General features: G+C 34.0%; 1 protein-coding gene, 1 non-coding gene and 1 pseudogene across 9 annotated transcripts; 1 reads left to right on the forward strand and 2 right to left on the reverse strand.

The window, feature by feature from the left end:
* Window positions 1-492: 492 nt before the first annotated feature.
* On the reverse strand, window positions 493-10,486 carry LOC115992043. Of its 8 annotated transcripts, XR_004092403.1 has the most exons (9): window positions 10,322-10,486; window positions 9,920-9,982; window positions 8,163-9,693; window positions 7,692-8,053; window positions 6,919-7,112; window positions 4,082-4,138; window positions 3,068-3,127; window positions 2,745-2,967; window positions 493-2,185 (listed from the first exon to the last, which is right to left on the reverse strand). XR_004092403.1 is itself a non-coding variant. In XM_031116082.1 (3 exons), exons 2-3 carry the CDS (start codon window positions 8,713-8,715, stop codon window positions 7,746-7,748), a joined length of 861 nt encoding a protein of 286 aa, XP_030971942.1. In that variant the 5' UTR covers window positions 8,716-9,982; window positions 10,322-10,486; the 3' UTR covers window positions 7,143-7,745. The 8 variants fall into 8 exon arrangements, 1 of the variants encoding a protein (XP_030971942.1); XR_004092406.1 differs by lacking the exon at window positions 9,920-9,982 and having other exon boundaries at window positions 8,163-9,629; XR_004092404.1 differs by lacking the exon at window positions 9,920-9,982.
* LOC115993439 lies at window positions 5,390-5,488 on the reverse strand. The gene has a single exon (XR_004092975.1). It is a non-coding gene; the product is annotated as a small nucleolar RNA snoR80 (small nucleolar RNA).
* Window positions 10,487-10,833: 347 nt separating the features above from the next.
* On the forward strand, window positions 10,834-11,763 carry LOC115992305 (annotated as a pseudogene).
* Window positions 11,764-22,737: the final 10,974 nt, after the last annotated feature.

Below are 22,737 nucleotides of genomic sequence, written 5' to 3' on the forward strand. Positions count from 1 at the left end.
GTAAAAAATAAAGAGACCAGACCAACATCTACACGGCCTAAAGCATAACACCATAATATGCTTTAGGCCAACATAGAATATAGAAGTCCTAGAAAATGAAGGAGGGCATGTTTGCAATATCAAAACACAAGGTGCATTTGATTTATCTTGGCCAATTAAATGGCACCTGGGGTATTGGATTCAGTAGTAAGAGAATGGCTGGGGCTGGTTAGGTATGTCTTAGATTTGAATCTTGCCTAAAAATGAAAATGGAATAATCCTAGTTCATTATTATAGTTATGCAAATTATCAAAATAGGATTCAATCATATGCAATTATTCAAAGAAGAAACGGTCATGCTAAAGCTTTATAAAAAGCAATTACTTTAATAGTAACTATTCTGTTTTCAACTGATCATGCCTACTTTGTAAGAAGAAATGGACCAAAGATAGAGCAAAATGGCTGAAAAGTTTGAAATGGGAAACCAAGTTTTTTATTTTAAAAAAAAAAAAAAAAAAAAGGTCTGTCGAGTAAAATTTTGTGTTCAATCAATCATCTTGAGAAAATATGAGAGGGCGAATTTTATAGTAGTTTTAGTTCTTCTGTGAGGGATGACCCTGAAGCTTTCAAGATATAAAAGGTCAAACTTTACTTTGGAACACCAAATTTGTTCACAGCCTGATCCATCCTCTCCTTCAGAATCAGCCATCTCCTCACACTCAAACTCTACATGTTCAGATGGTCTTCAATTTCTTCATCAGGGTCGCTCAATTCTTCCTGCTCCATCACAATCTCCGGATGAGACCGGTTACCTATATCATCATGTGATATCTGCTGATGTTATTACTTGGTATCGGCAATCCATGGCTACTTGAAACAAGGTCAGTACTAACTGTGGGACAAATATCACCCTGCTAATAATGTGGGCCATTGAAGTTTAGGGTTTTCATTGTAGACCTGGAGTGTGATGCTGCCAATACTGACAGTTGGATTACATGCAGTCACATCTTTACTTTCCATGCCTTTCTTCTTTCTTGATGTATAGCTTAGGTGTATCTCCAAGTCCAGTTCATTAGTTTTCTCTGTAGGGCTTGGAAGATTAACACCAGTAGCCAGATCAAGACTTAATAGTGACTCAGTCTGGACAGCGTCAAAAACTTTCTCAGTAGTCACTGAGTCAGTATATACATGATCGGTTCTTTGTAGCAGTGGATGGAAGTCAATGCCAGAAGATACTCTAGATTCCTCTTGACTTCAGAGATTTATTAAAACCTTCAAAATAGTTTTCTAGGTAAGGATTATGGAAGAGATTTAGGTTCAATTGAGGCTGATTTCCTGAGAAGAAAATGAAAGAACTAGAAGTACTAGTGCTGCAGTTCAATCAATAATAGGGCAGACGTCTATCTTCAGGGGACTGGAACAGTAAAGGATGCATCTGAAGATCAGAATCAATGCGTCTTCCCTCAGGAATACATTTATTCTTATCAATTTCAGATTCTTCTGGATGTGAATGTCTAACATTGTCTTTCAGTAGACTATTTTTTTTCTGTACAGCTTTTACTGAATGGGTGCTTCCCAAGTTCACAGCATGAGGAATTCGAGAAACTAAATTTTCTATTCCAGAATTACAAATACCACCTCCAGCCACAGAAATCTTGGTAGATGCTCCAAATTGAAAGCCTTTGAAGTCTGCCTGTGAGACTACACAAACAGATTGTGGAAGATTCACAGGAGGCAAGTCTAGCACTAATTTCACTAAGTGGGAATTAGAAGCACCACTTTTTCTACGACCACGATAAGGCTGAAAAAAGAATTGGGATTTTCTGGTATTCAATGTCATACCAGAATCTGGATGATTTGGTTCCATTTTATTAGATGTACCATTTCTAGCACTAGCAAACTGAGATGAAATACCCAGGTACACTGATAGAGTTGAAAACTTGTACATGATTCCAGTCTGGAGTTGAGTCTCTCTGGACCCATCATAAATTTGCTGCTCCCTTATATGAGTACCCTCTTGTTATAATGTATCCCTAGGAAGGCTTTTGTCTTTCACATTTCTGCAAGGACGGGCAGAAGAATTGAGGTTGAAGCCACCTGGCCTCCAATCTGCTAAAAACGCTTGATGAACATAACCTTGCCCAGCATTATCTGTGCTCTCATCTCCACTTTTATTCTTTCCTCCAGCATTTTCAGCTTGATCATCCTGTAGCAAATACAACTGTATAAAGTTAAATTATCATTTACAAGATGAAGCTGAGCTTTATAGTAAGGTTTATGAGCCAAGCCCAGTCTGAGACCAACTCTTCTAGGGTTCTACCTCATTGAAAATGAGTAATGCGGAGGTGCACTCAGTACAAGAATACCATATAATGCATAGAAACATGCATGCACATAATAATATATGAGTAAGAACACATTTACACATTAACAAGGTTACGTGCAAGCATTATTTAATAAGTAAATTCATGATTTCTGTTTTTCTAATTCAATAATTTATAGACCATATTTCCCATTTCTATTCAACATTATCATTACACTAGAAAGCTTAATAGATGATGAACAAAGATTTCACTAAGTGCCTCATAGCAGAGGCCAACTAGTTTACAGCAAAAAGCACAATTTTGTGCATGTTTTAATAATTATTAGCAATTCAGACAAAGTTATCTGATCCATGGAAAACTAATTAGAATACTGTAAAAAGCAATGGGAAGATGTGAAGAGTTGAATTTCAATGAAGATTTTCTAGCTCAAAGTTAACAAACCTCCTTTTCAGATGCAGTTTGCCAACTTGCCAAACCTCCAGTTTTGCACTTTTTTTCTTTTTGACTCATACAAACACTGCCTCTCCTTTTTTGCTTCATCCTGCTTATATGACCTCTGAGTTCCAAAGGCAACGAGCCACTGCCGAGGTAGCAAAGATGGTTCTCTATGTGGGACAAAAAATCGCTACACAGACATCCAATCTAATTTATAAACCTTACGTCCCTGGGAGATTTGGATCAGATAGTAAATCACACAGCAATCAATCAAACAGAAATCCTCTTAAGAAAAATAATAAATTCAAACATCTCTAGGTTGAATTTACCTCCTGAATACATGTTCTCTCTTCCACAGTCAATGGAGAGGTCTTCATTCTCCAAACTGCCTGCATGAAGTAGAAAACAACTACATTAAAAGTTTACCAACAAACAAATTGCTCATCTGCTTTTGCCATGTTCAGATGGCATATTTGTTTATCCACCAAAACAATCTAACTAAAGACCGCCTCCAGCAATGATATAAGACCTAAAAATTAACTATTACAATTTTCAAACATCCAAATACCATAGATTTTTCTCAACCATCAGTGGATGAAATGTTTGGTTGAAGAGTAAGAATGCATATCCACTCAGTTTTAATTAGAGTCCATGAGATCACAACCAAGAATGATAAATTTTGGAGACAGAAAAAGATGGAAGTAGCAAACAAAAGGAGGACATAACCCAAATGCCCAAAATGTTTCACCAAGTTCAGATGGCATATATGTTTATCCACCAAAACAATCTAACTAAATACCACTTCCTGCAATGATATAAGACCAACAAATCACAAGTTAAAATATTCCAACATCCTAATACCATAAATTTTTCTTGACCATCAATGTGATAAAATGTTTGGTTGACAAGTCAAGAATGCATATCCTCTCTCTTAGATCTTCCACTTAATCTTCTTGTACTTTTTAAAGTTACTTTGTGTTCACTATCATGGCCATAGAGAGTTTTTATTTTGCAATAAAACTCTTATTACTTTATCAAAAAAAAGAGAGGCCATGAGATCACAACCAAGAATGATAAATTTTGGAGATAGATAAAGATGAAGCCACAAATTAGCAGCATTGTTTTATACAATTAAAAAAATTGCTATATCTCCTCTATTTATAAGTTCTAGGTGGAGGGTGATGTTGTGGGTTCAAGACCCATTGGATGCATGTGTAACTTAACAATATAAAAAATAAAAAATAAAAAATAAATGCTTAAGATGACTATCAATTAGGATGAGATAAGATGAGATCAAAATAATTTATAATTTATCTTGGTTGTGCTCGAGGTTGTTGAAATACCTTTATGGGATTTTCTGGTGCTTTAGATGAGCAACGATTCTTTTGCCTGACAAAAATCTACAACAAAAGTGGTACATGTCAATTAAAATAGTCAACAATTGCTTAATCATGACAATTATGTTGATGAATTACAACACACCTAATGCCAACGTGACATTAAACTTCAGAACTTAAACGAACTAACAAATACTACGACTCCCTATCATCACGATCATGAAACTCTAAAACCAACCGCAATATTTATTCAACAGTGTACATAATGACCAAAAAAATAATTGACCATATTAATCCATTATCATGTGAAAAAAAAAAGAAAAAAAAATCCTCAAAAAGAGAGGATATCGAATACACAAACACCCATAAGTAAACTCACATCTAGTAAAACTAATTAACCAAAAAGCTAGGAATGGAAATGGGACTTTTTAAAAGGATAACCTGCACAAACCCTCTAATTCAAGGAGCACAACCAAAATTATTTCAGAATTTATTTCTTTAAATTTTATTGTTGTTTGAAAACTCATATTTCTTTTTTTTCTTTTTTCTTTCTTTAGATTTTTCAGGTGGGGATCGGTGAGGATCAGATTTCATGTTTTTTCTAATAGGGATAAGATTTCAGTTTGAGGGGGTTGTTAATGTGTATAGTGTTATGAGCTTTAAGCCCAACTAGATTACTTGTATAGCACACATTCTTGTATTACACTCTTACTTGTACTGCACTTATATGCCTTCTATATAAAGACACTCATGTGTATTCTTTTACTGAGAAATACAATACAATCATTCAGTATTTCTAACACGGACTATTTAATTTATTTTTAGTTGAGGATTTTGAGGGATTGTATGATTCATATTCCTAGAAGCTCTATAAAAAGGCTCCAAGTGGTGGTTTTTTCTTTTTCTTTTTCTTTTTTTATGATGAAGGGAGCACAAACAAAATTATTCCAAAATTTATTATTTTAGATTTTATTGTTGTTTGAAATTCAGACAGCTCTCGGCAGTGAAGCCTGGGCTGTATTGCATCACCTACCAGTGTGAAGCCAACCAAAATGAGATGGATCAGAATTGTGGATTCTTAGTTTAATAAAAAGCAGCTTCCGAACAAAGAGGGCTTCAAGGGTGCAATAACAACAAAGCCTTTACTCCCAAACTTTTGGGCTCAACAGAGTATTCAAAGTCAACTATATGTATTTTTATTCATTATTCTGTCGTAGCCAAAAAAAACATTCTCCTTGTAACCTCCTTGTTAACATGTCATTTTTTTTTTTTTTGGCTTTTTTTTTTTTTTAATAAGTTAAGATTCTCTGTAATAAATGTATGAGGTGTTTCCAGGATCATATGGGATTGAAGAACCATTGATCAGGATGGCCACAGTTTGATATAGAGCCTAAGCCATCTACTTTTACTAGTGTTATTTTAAGTATTTCTCTACTTCTTTTCGTTCCCTTGACTTAAATGAAATATTCTTCCTCGCTAGTGCATTAGTTGCTCTCCTTTGCACATGACCATACCATCTCAAGAAATTCTCCCTCATCTTTTTCTTAATAGGAGCCACCTCAATCTTTAAACGAATATATTCATTTTGTGTCTATCTTTCCTTGTATTTCCATTTATCCATCTTAAATCTTAACATTCATCTATGCACATTTTATAAACATATTGCTTCTTTATAGCCCAACATTCAGTACCATATAGCATGGCTAGTCTTACAGCAGTCTTCTAAAACTTTCCTTTAACTTAATAGGTATTTTACAATCACACAATACTCCAGACGCACCTTTGCTCTTATCCTATAGTTCACATCCTCTTCAATCTCTCCATCATTATGAATTACAGATCCAAGAAATCAAAAGCACTAACTCTTTGGTATCTCTTGACCATCAAGTTTTACAACTCCATCTTTATTTATCCTTTGCTTACATTTTATGCAATCTATTTTAGACCTACTTAACCTAAAACCTTTAGATTTTGAAGCATCCCTCCAAATTTCTAATTTGGAGTTGACTCCATGTCTAGTTTCATCCACAAAAACTATATCATTTGCAAAAAGCATACACCAAGCAACTTCATCTTGAATCAATCTAGTAAATTCATCTATAACCAATGCAAAGAGATGGACTTAAAGCTAATGCTTGATGAAAAACTATAGTGATATGAAACTCACTTGGGACAATTCCATTTGTTCCCACACCATTACAACCACATCATATATAATCTTAATATACTTTAGAGGAAAGTTTTTATTTTCTAAAACCCACCATATAACCTCTCTAAATATCTAGTGAGTGGAAGAAATGTACTTGCTAAGAGAACCTCATCTTTAATAATTTTAATATTAGTCTTAGATGTGTACACATACACACACAAAACACATTACCATATCCATCAAGCAAACAATAATTTCAATTGAGTATTACAACCTATCTAGTTTCTTTCCAATGAGATTTGGCTCAAATGGTACTTCCCCCTTCCACAAGAATGGTTGGAGGGTGAAGTTGTTGGTTTAAAAACTACTAGGTGCAATTGTAGCTTATCAATGAAAAAATAAAAAGCATCTAGTTTCCTTTCATCTTTTGATCGAAATAAAAGACTTTCATGCTCTTAGTAGTTTGGACCCAAGAAAACAAATATATATACAAATATATATACATGCATTCCTATGCCATAAGTAATATATATATATAAATTGTTTTGCATTCCTATGCCATAAGTAGCTCCATCCCTCCTTTACAGAAAGAGCAGGAGGAATAGAAACACAAATGTCTAAGCAAGCTTAGAATTCTGTCTAAACAACGATTACCAGAACAATTTTGTGTTTGAAATTCAAAGTCTAGAACTACCTGATGCCTCGATTTGCATGGAAGAAACCATTGTTGAATAGCCTTCCAATTCGTATTGTATTCCATCAACCCCAGCGCTAATAGCCGGCATTAACCATGACCATGGCACTTGGAAGTAATTACAGGAAACAAATCTTCAACATAAAGGTTAATGCGTATCACCATCATCAACAACAGAATTAAATGGGACCCACCTAGGAATAAAAATGAAAAAACTTTTTGTTATTTAATCACATACTTGCATACTTGAAATAAATTTAATCATGAATAGAGATCTTAAAGCTACAGTTCCACCATTAGTCAGACCTACAGTAAAATTTACTATGCAGAAAAACCTTTTTTAGATATACTTTCATCTCCCAGTATATAAAACAATATTCCTATTTTAATAGGTGAAGAAAGCATTAAGGATTGTGAAAAAATTGTGAATCATAAGAGAGATTCCTGTTAGAGATCAAACCCAAGATTTTTCATTTTTTATGATGTTATATCTAAGACATGGATCCTAACATCCCATCAACTCCATTATTTTTGTCAAAAGAAAAAACCTATGCCATTAGTATCCATACCTAAAGTCAAATGCATTAGCCTTGATTTCAACATTTAAATTTCATGAGTCTTTTTCTTATACCGTGACAAAAGTATGACTATGAAAAGCAATGCACCTTGAAATGAAGGCATTTTAAAACTGAAAATAGTAAGTAATCAAGATCAAGTAAAGCCACCAATTCAGCAATAAAACAGTCAAACAGAGAAGAAAACATGTAACTCACTCATCCTCTGCATCAGTGAAAATCACCCTATTTATAACAGCTGCAGAGGGTGGCTTATGTGGAAATAATGAAGGGTTGAAGAAAGGAAAAAAATCTCTGAGCTAACTTTACAATTTCCTTGGTAACGAAAACAACTGATTTCTTCATGGTGCTTTCTACAAGTGCAGCAGCCATTGTTTTTTTAGGCAATTGTTGACTGGCTGTAGATGAAACCATGTTAACAGCTGAGGTAATGGGTCCCCTTAAAACTTCAGAATTAGCTTCAGTATACAACGGGAAAGAAGGAAGGGGAAACAGTGGTTTTCTTTCAAAGGGAGCATCACTACTAGATTTCACAGGACGATGTTGATAGTGCTGAACAGCTATGAAAAGAATTTCATATCAATGGAAAAGCATACAGAGGTTAAACTTTTGAACAAGTATATGATTGTAAAAGCATGAAAAACACTTGAAAGCTTCTAAATGACATACCAGTAGAAACATCATCCATAGATCTTCCAACTATATTGAGTGGAGCCACATCCAAGATGGACAGTACCAGACCACTTATCAAGGGCACCCAGAAAGAGTCCTCGATGTTTTGGAAAGAACCCACTTGCTCATTGAAAACATGTACACATCTTCCTTTAGAAGGATACATGTTTTGAGAAGCTAACATCTGGTTATTTACAGGAGAGCAAACTCTTTGTGTATTAAATGAAGGAAATGATTCTAAACTGCATTGTGCTGGGGCGACTCTGGGATGTTCATCTGGCACTGATGAGCAAACATATGGAGGGTAAAAACAAATACTAGGATATGGGACACTTTTCCAGGCTAATACTTCATTATGTTTTTTAAGCATCTCAAAAATCAATCCCTGAACCTGGGAGGCAATGTGTTGCCGAGAAGAGTCAAGAACACACACAGAAAATACTTGAATGAGAAGTTGCACATGTTCATGTATCAAACAATGTAACTGGCCTATTTGGTGGAGAGTAAACCCATTTATAGAACCATCTTCTGCTGCACAAGAATGAGGCATCAAAGTTATCCCACAATTAGTAGGGAAGATTGCAGTTGGTCCATTCTGCAAAACTGGCAAGAGAGGACCTAATGGCCTCTTCTCCTGTCCTGAAAGCTTCTTTTTATATTGGGCAGAGTTTTATTGGCGCCTGTTCTGCCTAGTCTCTGGCCGCCATCCAGCTCCCCCATAGTTCTTTTGGGTTTTATCTCAAGTACTTTCATCAACATCACTCTCAAGCAACTCTTGAATTTCTGTCTCAAAATCCGCATCATTATATTCATCTTCATCATCAACAATTTCATTCTCTTGATTTGACTGACCATCACCATCTCCACTAAAGTCATGAGTTCATCAAGTGTGAAACTTGCAAGGGAATAACAGACCCTAGTACGTGTGCAGACAGCATCCTCATTCTCTAAATCTATTACAGGCTTCTGGGATTGTGCTGTATTACTTAAGTCTCCTACCAAAACATCAATATAATCAATTTCACTAACATTGTCCTTTGTTTGAACAGTATCAGCTTTTGGTTGGGAGTTTGAGCAAGATTTTCTCTTCTTAGGAGTTCTGGAAACAGAATCTCCAACAGCTGAGTTTTGCACCTCACTAGTTGGCTTCAACAAATTAACTCCCAAACTATTATCAAAAGTCTTTCCCCAACTGTCAACTTCACCATCCAAACCATCAATTTCAGAGCCCAAGCTCAAAGAAGTTTCTGGTGAAAGGGTTTCCTTTAGAAATGGATTGAAATCCACATCTTCATCCTCATCCTCCTCCCCTGTCCTCCTCATTGCTCAAAGAACTTTCATTACATTCATTATCACCAGAAGCATTTCGACGACCACAATGCCCAACCTCAGTTGATTGTGCATTTGAACATAAAGACATCTTCAACAAAAGGAAAACTTTGTGCTCAAGATCCTTATAGACATCTAGAAGCCCCAGAAAGCCCAATCATCCAAAAAAAGCGTTAATCAACACACATATAGTACCATCCTGAACCAATGCCAAAAGTATAGATTAACCCAAAAAAGACAAAATTTCAAGCTTAACAAAGCATCGAGTCCTGCCTTACCATACACATTCAACTTAATAATTAATCAGCCTACTTTTTTAACAAAGGCAAATCCTAAAAAGCATACTACTTTACATCTTGTACAATAAATTGAGTAATGCTACTAACACCCAAAAAATAAAAAATAAATAACAACATTTTTCACACCAAGTGAGTTGACGAGCTTTTCCTGACTCTCATCCGGGTCTACCACTAACATCACTTTTTTACCTATAGCAAACAATTTATCAAATCAGCACGTGTCAAATTTTAAATGTCTCTAGACTTTCTCATTAGAATTACATGTTTTTACAATTAAACTAATGTAAAAACGAATCCAATTCATAAATTCTAGCAATGGGACATTAAGAACAGCAAGTTGTCCTATAAATATAAATATATATATATATATATATATATATTCAAAAAAAACACACACACACAATGTGAGATTAAATTAAGAAACTAATTTGAATGCAATGAATTCAAGCTTCAGAGCCCTAAATTTAAAATTTTAAATATATATATATATATATATATTTATTGAGTGTGGGAAAATTGAATACGTACCAGTAAGTAGCAGAGAGAATGGTGAACGAATGAAGGTATTGGGAAGCTTTATGGCGCTCACGAACGAAGGGGTTGAAGGAAACAGAAGCAAGCGACGTCGTTTTGAAACTCGATAGGCAAATCAGCCATGCACACTTTTTTTTTTGGCGAAAAACACATTTTGGTCCCTACATTTTCAGTCGATTTCCGTTTTAGTCCCTAAGTTTTTTTTTTTACCGCTTTTAGTCCCTCTCCTGAAAAACGCTTCCATTTTAGTCCCTGCCGTTACATCAGAAACGGATATTGCAGACGTGACAAACGGCAAATTTAAATAATAATAAACTAATGTCCACGTGGCTTAAATTAATAAAAAAAATTATTTTTTAATGCCACATCAGCATCTAAATTAAAAAAATTAATTTATTAATTTTAACTAAATAAAAAAAATTAAAAACAGAATTAAAAACTAAAAATCTTATGAATTGAGATCTAAATGTGTCTTGAACAAGAACAACAAGAACACAAATCCAGATCCAAGAACACAAACCTAGAAATTATTTAAAAAAAAAAAAAAAACCCAAAGCCAGAAATTCCGATCTCCACAACAACCCAGGCCAAGAAAATCAACCCACAGCCACAAACCATTCCTCACCCATTCCTCACTCCCTCAGATCCCATTCTCTAAAACCAAAAATTCAAAATGTCACACAGCGACACCATACCTCTCCACCAATCTTCCCAATCGGAAATTGACGAGATCGAGAACCTAATCCACGCCAGCGTCCAATCCAGCTCCGCCACCGTCCTCCCCGCACGTCCTCCAAGTCCGCCGTGCGCTTCCATCCCAATCTCATCCTCTCCTTCTCCTCTCCCTCCCCCTTCATCTCCTCCAACCTCCCTCCTCTTCCCCCGACCAATCACAAGGTGCCATCTGTCCCCACCGCCCCTCCTCCGCCTCCCCCTCCCTCTTCCTCCTCGCGCGGCGTCGCTCCCACCGAGTTCGGACCTGCCCCGAACACCCTCACCGAGCCCGTGTGGGACACGGTGAAGCGGGATCGGGATCTGTCGAGGATCGTGAGCAATTTGAAGCTGGTGGTGTTTCCGAATCCCTATAGAGAGGATCCTGGAAAGGCTTTGCGTGATTGGGATCTTTGGGGTCCTTTCTTCTTCATTGTCTTCTTGGGCCTCGCTCTTTCTTGGTCTACCTCCATCAAAATGGTTTTCATTCCTTTCTCTACTCTTATTATGCTATAAATTTAGTCTTAAAATTACCGATAGATCGCGTATTATTTGCTATTCAATGCTGCTTTTCCCCTTTGTGGCTGTGGGTTGATTTTCTTGATCTGGGTTGTTGTGGGATTTATTTTAGTGGTTGTGGGTTGGCTTTGAGATCGAAATTTCTGGCTTTGGTTAGTTTTTTTTTTTTTTTAAATAATTTCTGGGTTTGTGTTCTTGGATTTAGATTTGTGTTCTTGTTGTTCTTGTTTAAGGCACACTTAGATCTCAATTCATAAGATTTTTAGTTTTTAATTCTGTTTTTAATTTTTTTTATTTAGTTAAAATTAATAAATTAATTTTTTTAATTTAGATGCTAATGTGGCATTAAAAAATATTTTTTATTATTAATTTAGGTCACGTGGACATTAGTTTATTATTATTTAACTTTGTCGTTTGTCACGTTTGCAATATCCGTTTCTGATGTAACGGCAAGGACTAAAATGGAAGCGTTTTTCAGGAGAGGGACTAAAAGCGGTAAAAAAAAAAACTTAGGGACTAAAACGGAAATCGGCTGAAAATGTAGAAACCAAAATGTGTTTTTCGCCTTTTTTTTTTTTTTTCCCCTTCTCTCTGACCAAAACGGTGCGCTTTGGGGAGATTTATATTCAAACTCAAGATCTTAATGCTACTGACCCACTATATATATACCGTTTGCTTCCAATGATTCCTTTATTTTTTTGGTTATTTTTTTTTTTTTTTGTGTGTGAATGGGATTCGAATTTTTTTTTCAATAACAAAAAAAAGTTTTTTAATTTGGTTAATTGAAACTCATTAAGTAAATAAATCTTTAATTATACTATTATCTTACTTTTTTTTTTTGTGTAACTTAATTTAGAATTGTGAGTGTAAAAATTGGCAAACTTTCTAATTCAAAGATATTAAATCAAATTCTGCTCAAACCAAAGAGTAGGTAGAAGAACTGAAGAAATGTACTTATAAGGAGGTGAGTAATGGTTCATTCTTAAGTAGGTGAGTCATGCTTCACGTGTAAGTGGATGACTTATGTCTTGTTTGGTTTGTCACTCACTCATATTCCAACACCCATAACTTAAATCTCCTCACTCAAACTCATATTCCAATATCTCACAACTTTAACTCAATAAAACTCATAACTCACTTTCATACTCGTTTGGCTGAAGATTTTCACAACTATCTCAAATTCAAAAACCCACCTTTATGTCACTCACTAGGTCCCACTTAGCATTGATTGTATTGCAAAAGCACTACAACGGAAACAGACTACCTGTGTTTGCTGGAAATTTACAAAACTGCTACTAATAACTCAAAACTCTTAATTTGAAAACAGTCTCACCGTGTTTCCCAAATTGTTCACCTATCACTCAAAATTATGAGATATCATCACTGAGTTAATGGTTTGGAAATTCATCCAAACAAGCATGCTACCCATGGGCTCCACCGATTTTGGGTTATAAGTTAACAAAATTGGGATTTGTTAACTTAGCTCAGGGAAATCCAAACAAGGCCTTATGCTTTTTCATAAAATTATCTATGTACTCCACTAAGTCTCATTAATTTCCATAAGATCCACAAACAATTTTGCAATAAGACCCTATTTCTTTTAACATATTCCAAAAGTTTTCACAATTACTTATATAGCCTTTAAAAATCTCAAATTGTGTAAATTCATCTTTACCCAAATATAAGAAAGATGAAACTAACCAAGTGCATAGATCAACAATTGCAGCAAGAATAACATTAGTATGAGCAATAAGAATAAAGAAAATAGATAAAATGATGCTTGTCATTGTTAGTTATTAGAATTATAGTTACGGGATAACAAAACCCCTCATCCTTCTCACCCCTCTACACCACCACCTCTCACCCAATCTCTTTATTTCAGTTACACCCTTTGAAACCCTATCCTCTCACCCTTTTCTCTTTATTATTAATCCTCCCTTTTATTAATCTACAACGAGAAGATGAAGAAGATAATGTCGTAGCCATAGATTTGAGGTCTTTTTTGTGTCTTTTTTAATAGTATTATTTACCAATATTGAATTATCTTGAAAGTATTTTATTTGGAATGGGGAGTTATGGGAATTTCAAAATTGTTAATTCAGTTAAGAATAAGGAAAAAAGAAAAGAAAAAAAGAATGATACCAAAAATGTTATTGAAAAATGCAACTAAAAAGAGATAGCTAATGGAGTGGTTGGTGATTTTATTTTTTAGAAGAATGTTGCAGATTTTACTAAGAAAACTTAGCCAAATCGGCTATAATTACAGCACTAAGGTGTGGAGGAACATTCTCCATCCACACCAAGAAACCATTTGACGTAGGACAACCACACTATTTCAATAGAAACAATAAAATAAATGAATATGACCTAGGAGTCAACACCTAGGCCTTACTTGGAGTCTGCACCAAGTGGGGAAACCACTAGGAGTTTGCACCAGACCAAAAGAAACCAAACGATCATTTTTTCATTCATCAAAAACCAAACCAAACCTTGAAGGATTAGGATGCTGACAAGTAACACTTGCTTCAAGTCTGGAATCACCCTAGGGAGCATAGAGAAAAGAAAAACCTTGAATTCCATCATGTCAAACTCTTCTGGAATAACAAAATCAATGTGTGGAATTAACATAATCTTATCTTGAACCATTGGAAGCACTATGTTATCCACTTTCTCCACTTTAGCAAACCGTTTACCTTCATGCACCATGGAAGGCTAATCAAAAGCAGATTCATTAGCTTCTAATATCACATCATGTGCACCCTCTAACATGTTGGATAATTTCAACAATTTACTTTTGTAATAAAGTAATAGGAACAATTCACAAATCTAACAATAAGTAATAACACAGATAGATGTGAAAGGCAAATACAATTAATAAATATTGAATACATATAAAAATAGAAATATGCAAATAATTAAAGACTCACAGATCAAATATGTGAAAGGATGAACAATTGAGATCAAGTCTTGTGTTTGACACAATCTTCTTAAAGCAGATTTCGCCTCTCACACTTTCACCGTGGTGGTTTGAGACTAGTGGACATCTGCCTCCCAGGATAAAATGATATTCAGCACGAAAAAGAAGCACACAATGTCGTGCTCTGCGAACTACTCAATGCCTCTTTCTCTCTCTTTGACACAAAATGAATAAACAAAAATCTCACTGGGAGAGTTTCTCTGAAAAATTCTTTTTCATGAATGAGGAACGATGAAACTATACGTAACTTAAAACTGAAACACTGTTTTAGAGATAACTGCTGTATATAGACTTACTGACTCAAAATAAAATAATAAAAAATATTATTATTAATTGGATAAGTGGGCCTAGTCCACACATGTCTAAAGCCCAACCCAATATCCAACACAAACTTATATTCTCTATCATTTCCAATGTGGGACTCAAGGATTTTCACCACTTATAATAACATCTTCAAGTGAATATAGAAAACATCAATTTCTTATTTATTCCATACTATTTTTCCAACATAACATAATACTCTCTTTAGGCATCATCTCTTCACCTTGCTGCTCTTCAATAGATTCATTTCCTTGCACGCATGTTAAAGCAACACTTGTCGAGGCATGTACGTCTATGTCAACATTAGGCTTTGGTGTTGCTGGAGGATTCTCCACAACCAAGATATCATCATCAATGTTGTCTTCTATTGGGGTAGCAATAAGTTCATTGTGATCAAGTATCCTTGGTTTCCCAATTGAATTAGTTTGAGTCTTCTTTTGCTTCATCTGAGCAATCCTATCTTGATCATCTTTCATGATCTTTACAGATAATTCCTTTAATTTCTTGGTAGATAATTCATTGATAGATTGTTCAAAAGTGCGTTGAGGACATGAAATGGGATGAGGATGAGGATTCGTCGTATTTGCTTCAACTTGAAAAGTACCATACTGAGATTGGAGTAGATACTTAGCTTGATAGTATGGTGACAAATACTCATCACAAAACTTTTCTTTCATATCTCCTCACACACAAATGGCAGGTTCATGCCTCATATAGCGGAAATATTCAAGATTCTCCCAAAACCTTTGTGCTTTACCTCTTAACTTCAACTTGGCATACCTAACCTTTTTGTTATCTGCAAAATTTGCTTCCTCAAAGAATTGCTCCATCCCATTCATCCAGTTGACAAAATCTCGTGGATAAGTATTACAACCATCAAAATAAGGTACTTCTAATATTACCATAGCTCACTGGGCAAAAAGATTGTTGCCAACTTGACTTGTTAAGTATGGCCCACTAAAGAAGGGATTGTCATGGCATTAACCAAATAAAGCTTCACTGTTTGAAGTTTGAACACCAATAGAAAAACCGTGGACTGGACTGAAGGCTTAGAAAGCTAGACTTGATTTTTTTATTTTTTTATTTTTTGTATACACGTAGAGAATATATTGACAATATTTCAAACCAGCAAGTTAAACCAAAAGAGAAGAAACTTCAAACCCAAAGTGGCGTGGCCCACGTGTCTGCCTTGTCCTGAGGTGTCTAATAAACACAAACAGCAAAACTGCAAAACGCAATATAGGTTGTGTAGACTTAGGTGAGGCTTGCAATAGGTCTTGGCGAGAACAACAGTGAGCTTTGGTTAGATCTACATCGAAGTTTGGTCCGGCAGTGGTGCACCAAACGAAGGGCTTCTGGCGGTGCAACATTGACAAGGATCAAGATCGGGCTTACGGGTCGATGGAGATGGTCTGGCTTCGATTGGAGCAGGTGAGCAGATGGCGGTCTAAAGGCTGGATCATCGTCATGGTGGCGCTGGACAACAAAATTAGAAGTTGCTAGTGTGATGGGGACGCTGCTAGTGATGGAGGTTGATGGCGACGCTGACTTCTTGTGGATCTGAATTGTGATTTGATGGGATAAGAAACATGACAATGAATGATTTTTTTTTTTTAATACTTTTCTAGTTGGTGACTGCAATGATGCTTCAAACAGATCAGTATTTGCTCTGATACCAAAACTGACATAGGACAACCACACTATTTCAATAGAAACAATAAAATAAATAAATATGACCTAGGAGTCAACACCTAAGCCTTACTTGGAGTCAGCACCAAGCGGGGAAACCATTAGGAGTCAACACCTAGGGTAGACCTAGAGTCAACACCAGACCAAAAGAGACCAAACAGTTATTTTTTCATTCATCAAAATATCAACTATCTCCTCAAGGAGTACAATAAGTTGCTTATAAAGGATTACTAAACCCTAGTTCTAATTGGCTAGGAAATCCTAATTGTTTTATTACAAAAATAACCTTGCTTCCAAATTAAAATACTAATAGCCCAATAAACTAATATGACCTAAAACATAAAAATACAATTGACTTGCAAACATAAATAATACTAAATAATAATTTTCTTGCGTCTCCCATATCACCATTGACATGTTTAGCATGCCTAACAAGGTTATGAGCAACCGAATTTCTCTATCTCTTGGTATGAGAAAACATAACATCAATAAACGAAGTTGACAAAAATTTTGCCTTGTCTATGAGTTGACCAAAAGAAGCAGAGAAGTATCGTGACAAAGAAAAGCTTTAAAGATCACTTCCAAATCCCCTTCAAGAATACTAGAAGAGGCACCAGTATCTTTAGCAAAAACTAAACTAAAGCTCTAATGGCGGCAAAGATTTCATCATCCTCCACTGAATATGGTAGATGATTATTATTAATAACAAAATTGTTATGATGATGGAATAAATCTAGAGTTTATATTGTTTCATAAGTAACAACCATGGTTTTAAAAATCGAATCAGATGAATTAGTTCACATTTGAACTTGTCTCTATGTTGGTTCGATTATCATATAAAACTGAATAAATGCCAAAATTGGAGGAAACCAAGGAATTGTCAATTCAAACAGTAAAATTCGAAACCACAATAGTTAAACTATTTCCAACGGTATTTTGATTCAAGCAAACCCGGTTACCTCATCGATGCTAAATCAGCTCTTTGGTATTATTACTCTTTGCAAATTGAACTTGACTCTTGTTTTCTTGTATTGTTCTTAAACGACTCACATCAAATGTATTTAATGAACAAGAATGATGATATGACAAGAGAATACTTCGAATTGTAAAGGTTTTTTTTTTTTATTAGATGTCATCCAAGGACGGAGCCAGGACTTGAAGTTAGGGGGGCAAAAGTATAAACAAAAAAAAAAAAAATTGAAACTCTAAATAAATATTCATTTTATAAACCATCAACAAAGAAAAATACACAAAATTATTGTTTTTAAGATATTACAATGCAATTATTTATGAAAATAAGACATTAAATTTTCCTCAACATTAGTAGTTGGTAATGTTGCACCACTATTATTAGCTTCTAAACCATTTGAAATTTTTTTTTTTTTTTGAAAAAATCAACTATGGTAGTGGACTTTTTCATAATTTACAAATAAAATATAATTTGAAATTATCATGTTATTATATGATCAATAATCTATAATCATTTCACATAGTAAACAAATACCATGCACACAAGTAGTCAACAAATAACCAACAAATTTTAAAGTGGTAAATAATCTCTTTAATTATTTACCTGGAAAAAAAAATCTTTCAAATTTTTTAAAAAACACTCGTAGGCAACAACACTACCGAACAAAACTACAAATCTACACTAAAGTGCACAGAACTGTCCAAATATCACATGGGCATTATATTGTTTTACATAGTTCACAGTTGTTAATCACTAGACTAGAGACAAGACACCACCTGACCACCATTTATTATAATATATATATATATATATATATATATATATATTTATATATAACATTGGCCTTATTAAAGATTGAAAGAAAAAGATCAAATTCAGAGTCTACCTCTCTCTCTCTCTCTTTGACTCTTTTTTTCTAGTCTCTTTTTCTATTTTCGGATGTGGTGGAGTCTCTCAACTCTGCTTCTCTTTCAATTTTCTTCATAACACTATCTACACATATGATTAAATCTAAGTTAATCAACCAACTAACCAAGCATTAGAGATTCAGATATGAGAGAAGGATAAAATGTTACCAGGTTAGGGCCTTTGGGCGGTGCTAATTGCTACGGTGGACTAGTGGTGGCCGATGGTGTCAGGCATGGTGCACTGTTTTGCCTTTACTTCTACTACATTGTTGCTCTGATATAGTGCCGCTGCCCAAGTCCTCGATTTTGAGGTCTTCACTCTTCTGCCGTAAGTTAGGTTTTCTTTTCTTTTTTTTTTTTTCTTTTTTTTTTTTTTGGTAGTGGCTTAGAAATCCCCTGTTTTTTCCCTTTTATTATATGTGTGTCTTGCCTTAAGTTGGCTTAGAAATCCCTTCTAGTTAGAATCCGTTTTGAGGTTTTTTTATATTTTTTATATATTTGTTTTGGGCTGTTGTTTAGGCTTAATTTTTGTTGTTGGGATAATATTATAGCTTTTAAAAATATCAATAATATTGTTGAGGGGACAAAGAGCAATTTTATTGAAACAAATTGCTAAAAATAATAGATTATATATATAGTAAAAATTAAAAAAAAAAAAAAATCTGGGGGGGACCACTGCCCCCCCAGGTCCAACAATAGCTCCGTCCCTGATGTCATCCTAGCTGGGCGGGTGGAAGTCAAGTGAGAAATAGGATCACTTTTCCGTTCATAGTTCAGCACATCAGATCGTGCAGCTGAGGTCTCTCAATCAAAGTCAGATGAACTGAGTTGAATCCTATACTTCAACCCGGGGTAGGTTTGTCCACTCGAATGGCGATGGAGCTTTCCCCCTTTTGTTGTAGTTTGGGTTTCAAGTGTGGAATGCTCCTTCCATGCCACAAATTCTAATTGAACGAGTCCCAATATTTAGATAAAGTGACAATTCTCTTGTTTGCTCTAACTTGTGGGAGATTTTTATTTATCCTAGCTAATGGCAGATTTTTATTCTTACATAAAATTTACACAATGATGCCACTTACAGCCGTCTAATGAGATTATTTAATTTTATCTATAAAAAATGAAGATTTTAGCCTCATATTTCCTTGTTAGATATTTAGAATTAGATAAGAAGAATTAGGCGCTACAAACCCATATCCTCTTTCTCGAATTTGAACAATTGATCTCAAGTTACTTCTAATCATAAAACTGGTTTATATCTGTTAAATTACCGATTTTCCCAAAAACTTAAATTTTTAGGAGATGGTGAATTTATTTATTTAATCTAACACTCTCCCTTCACGTGTGAACCACCTTAGCTGCCATTGAGTGAGGGCCTAACATGTGGAAATTTAAATGGAATGAGAGGTGATGACAAAGGACCCATGACCTCTTACTTTGATATCATGTGAAAGTCTAAAAGACTATATATTAAACTGTATTATGGGAGATTTTTAATTGAAGAGTCCCAATATCTAGATAAAGTGACAATTCTCTTGTTTGCTCTAACTTGTGGGAGATTTTTATTTATCCTAGCTAACAGCAGATTTTTATTCTTACATAAAATTTACATAATGATGCCACTTACAGCCGTCTAATGAGATTTTTAATTTTATCTATAAAAAATGAAGATTTTAGCCTCATATCTCCTTGTTAGATATTTAGAATTATATAAGAAGAATTAGGCGCTACAAACCCATATTCTCTTTCTCGAATTTGAATAATTGATCTCAAGTTACTTCTAATCATAAAACTAGTTTATATTTGTTAAATTACCAATTCTCTCAAAAGCTTAAATTTTTAGGAGATGGTGAATTTATTCATTTAATCTAACACTCTCCCTTCACGTGTGAACCACTTTAGCTGCCATTGAGTGAGGGCCCAGCATGTGGAAATTTAAATGGAATGAGAGGTGATGACAAAGGATCCATGACCTCTTACTTTGATATCATGTGAAAGTCTGAAAGACTGTATATTAAATTGTATTATGTATATAATAAAGTACAAGAGTTTGCCTTATATAGATAGATAAGATGTGATGTACAAGGTACCTATAATTATGGGCATAAGTCCATTGGGCTTATACTCTTTAACAATATTCTAAGAGTGTTCAAACAGTACTAGCAAATAAAATAGGCTTTGAGAAACCACTATGTAAGTAATTTGTATGAATTTTTTATTCATTATGTATTGGAATTAAAAGGGGCAGCATGACATTGAAACTTGCTGGTATCTAGATTTATGTTTGTCCATTGGGCTTATACTCTTTAACAATATTCTAAGAGTGTTCAAACAGTACTAGCAAATAAAATAGGCTTTGAGAAACCACCATGTAAGTAATTTGTATGAATTTTTTATTCATTATGTATTGGAATTAAAAGGGGCAGCATGACATTGAAACTTGCTGGTATCTAGATTTATGTTTGTATAAATCAAAAATTAAATTTTATATAAAGCTAGAATGTGTGATTTATGATTTTTAGTAAATAATTTAATAGATCAATCCTATCTTAGATTATAAGAGGTTTAAAATATAATATGCATCTACATCATATGGTTATGCCTTCATACCTACTCTACATGCTTATTTTTTTTGTTGATAGAACCTACTCTACATGCTTTGAACATGGATAATGGCTATGCATGCCTACTACCTAACGCTTCTGGATCCGACAATTTTTGTCAGAACCATTCATAAGGAAAAAGGGGAGGGGGGAGGAAAAAAAAAAAAAAGAAGAAAAGTAAATCCTTTACATCTACTTTTAGACTAAAACACGTTGCAGTTTTCCTCAAAAAATAAATTAAAAAAAAAACACTTTGCCGTTTGGAGTTTGGACCAATAAAAAAGATATTTCTTAAGAGGTGCACGTTTATTATTATTTTTTGTTTTGTTTTTGTTTTTTTGTAAGATTTGAAGAGTTTCAAGTTTATAGCCAACTAGCCTGATAGATATCTCTAGATTACCACTGAAAAATTAATGGTTAATACAGTAATTTATAGAAAATAAGAAGTTCACAAAATATAAAACTCCTTTCCAAAATGTGCATAGACTTTCTACATATTCAAATATTATCAAAAGTTTTTTTTTTTTTTCCTGTCCTACTCGTATTCAAATATGTACAAATGATTCACACAGAAATAATTACATGGCAATCAACCATGACTGTATTGTAAACTAATCACTAATGACTAATTACTAAAAGATGGAATTGCAATGAACTTGGTTATAACTTATAACAAGTTATATGTTCACACACATAGATGTACATACCTACTCACCCCTAAATTCATGAATTATAAAAGTTATAAAATAGCATCCAATTCTCTTTGCCAATTAGATAATTGAATTAATAAATACTACTATAGGCTCTTATTGTCATCTTATAATTGAAAAGTCTTTTTTTAAAATAAATAATTCTACTCTAGAATAATCTAAGTGTATATATGTGTGAAACACTCTCTTAAAAACTTGAACTCTGTGAGCGGTGATATAATTGAAAAGTCTTAACATGTGAAACATATGTTCCATTATCATATATCAATTATATAAAAAAACTTAAAATTCCTATTTTCCAATTAAATTATTGGATTAATAAGTACTACTATAATCTCTTATTGACATCTTACTATTGAAAAGTTTAACATGCAAAACAAAGTTCTATTATCATATATCAAAATAAAACATGGGATAAAAAATAAAAATAAAAACGTTTGGATTAGTCTTAACATGCAAAACATATGTTCTATTATCATGCACAATGGTATATTTGAAAAGTCTTAACATGGGAAACATATATATGTTCTATTATCATATATCATTTTAAAAAAAACTTATATGGGATTGAAAAACAAATCGTTTGGATCCTATTCCCATTTGCCAATTAAATAATTGGATTAACAATTACTACTATAGTCTCTTATTGACATCTTATTATTGAAAAGTTTAACTCAAGAAACACAAATTCTATTATCATATATCAAAATAAAACCCAAATGGGACTAAAAAATATAAAACATTTGGATTAGTTAAAAAAAAAAAAAAAAAAAATCCTCCTTATTAGCTTATTTACTTATGTTTATTTTTTTTATTTATTTTAAATCCTACTTTTTCAAGGTATAATTATATGAATGAAAGGAATTTCCAAATTTGTATTTAAGGTCAATTAATCAAGGCAGAACAGATTGTGGACAATTATAATACGTACGTTGTTCCCGTGGGGTAGCTGTATTGTGTACAGTTTGAGGATAGGGCTGAATGAGTTGGCAATTCACAAAATCA

Source organism: Quercus lobata, chromosome 5, assembly GCF_001633185.2.
Source record: "Quercus lobata isolate SW786 chromosome 5, ValleyOak3.0 Primary Assembly, whole genome shotgun sequence".
NCBI lineage: Eukaryota > Viridiplantae > Streptophyta > Magnoliopsida > Fagales > Fagaceae > Quercus > Quercus lobata.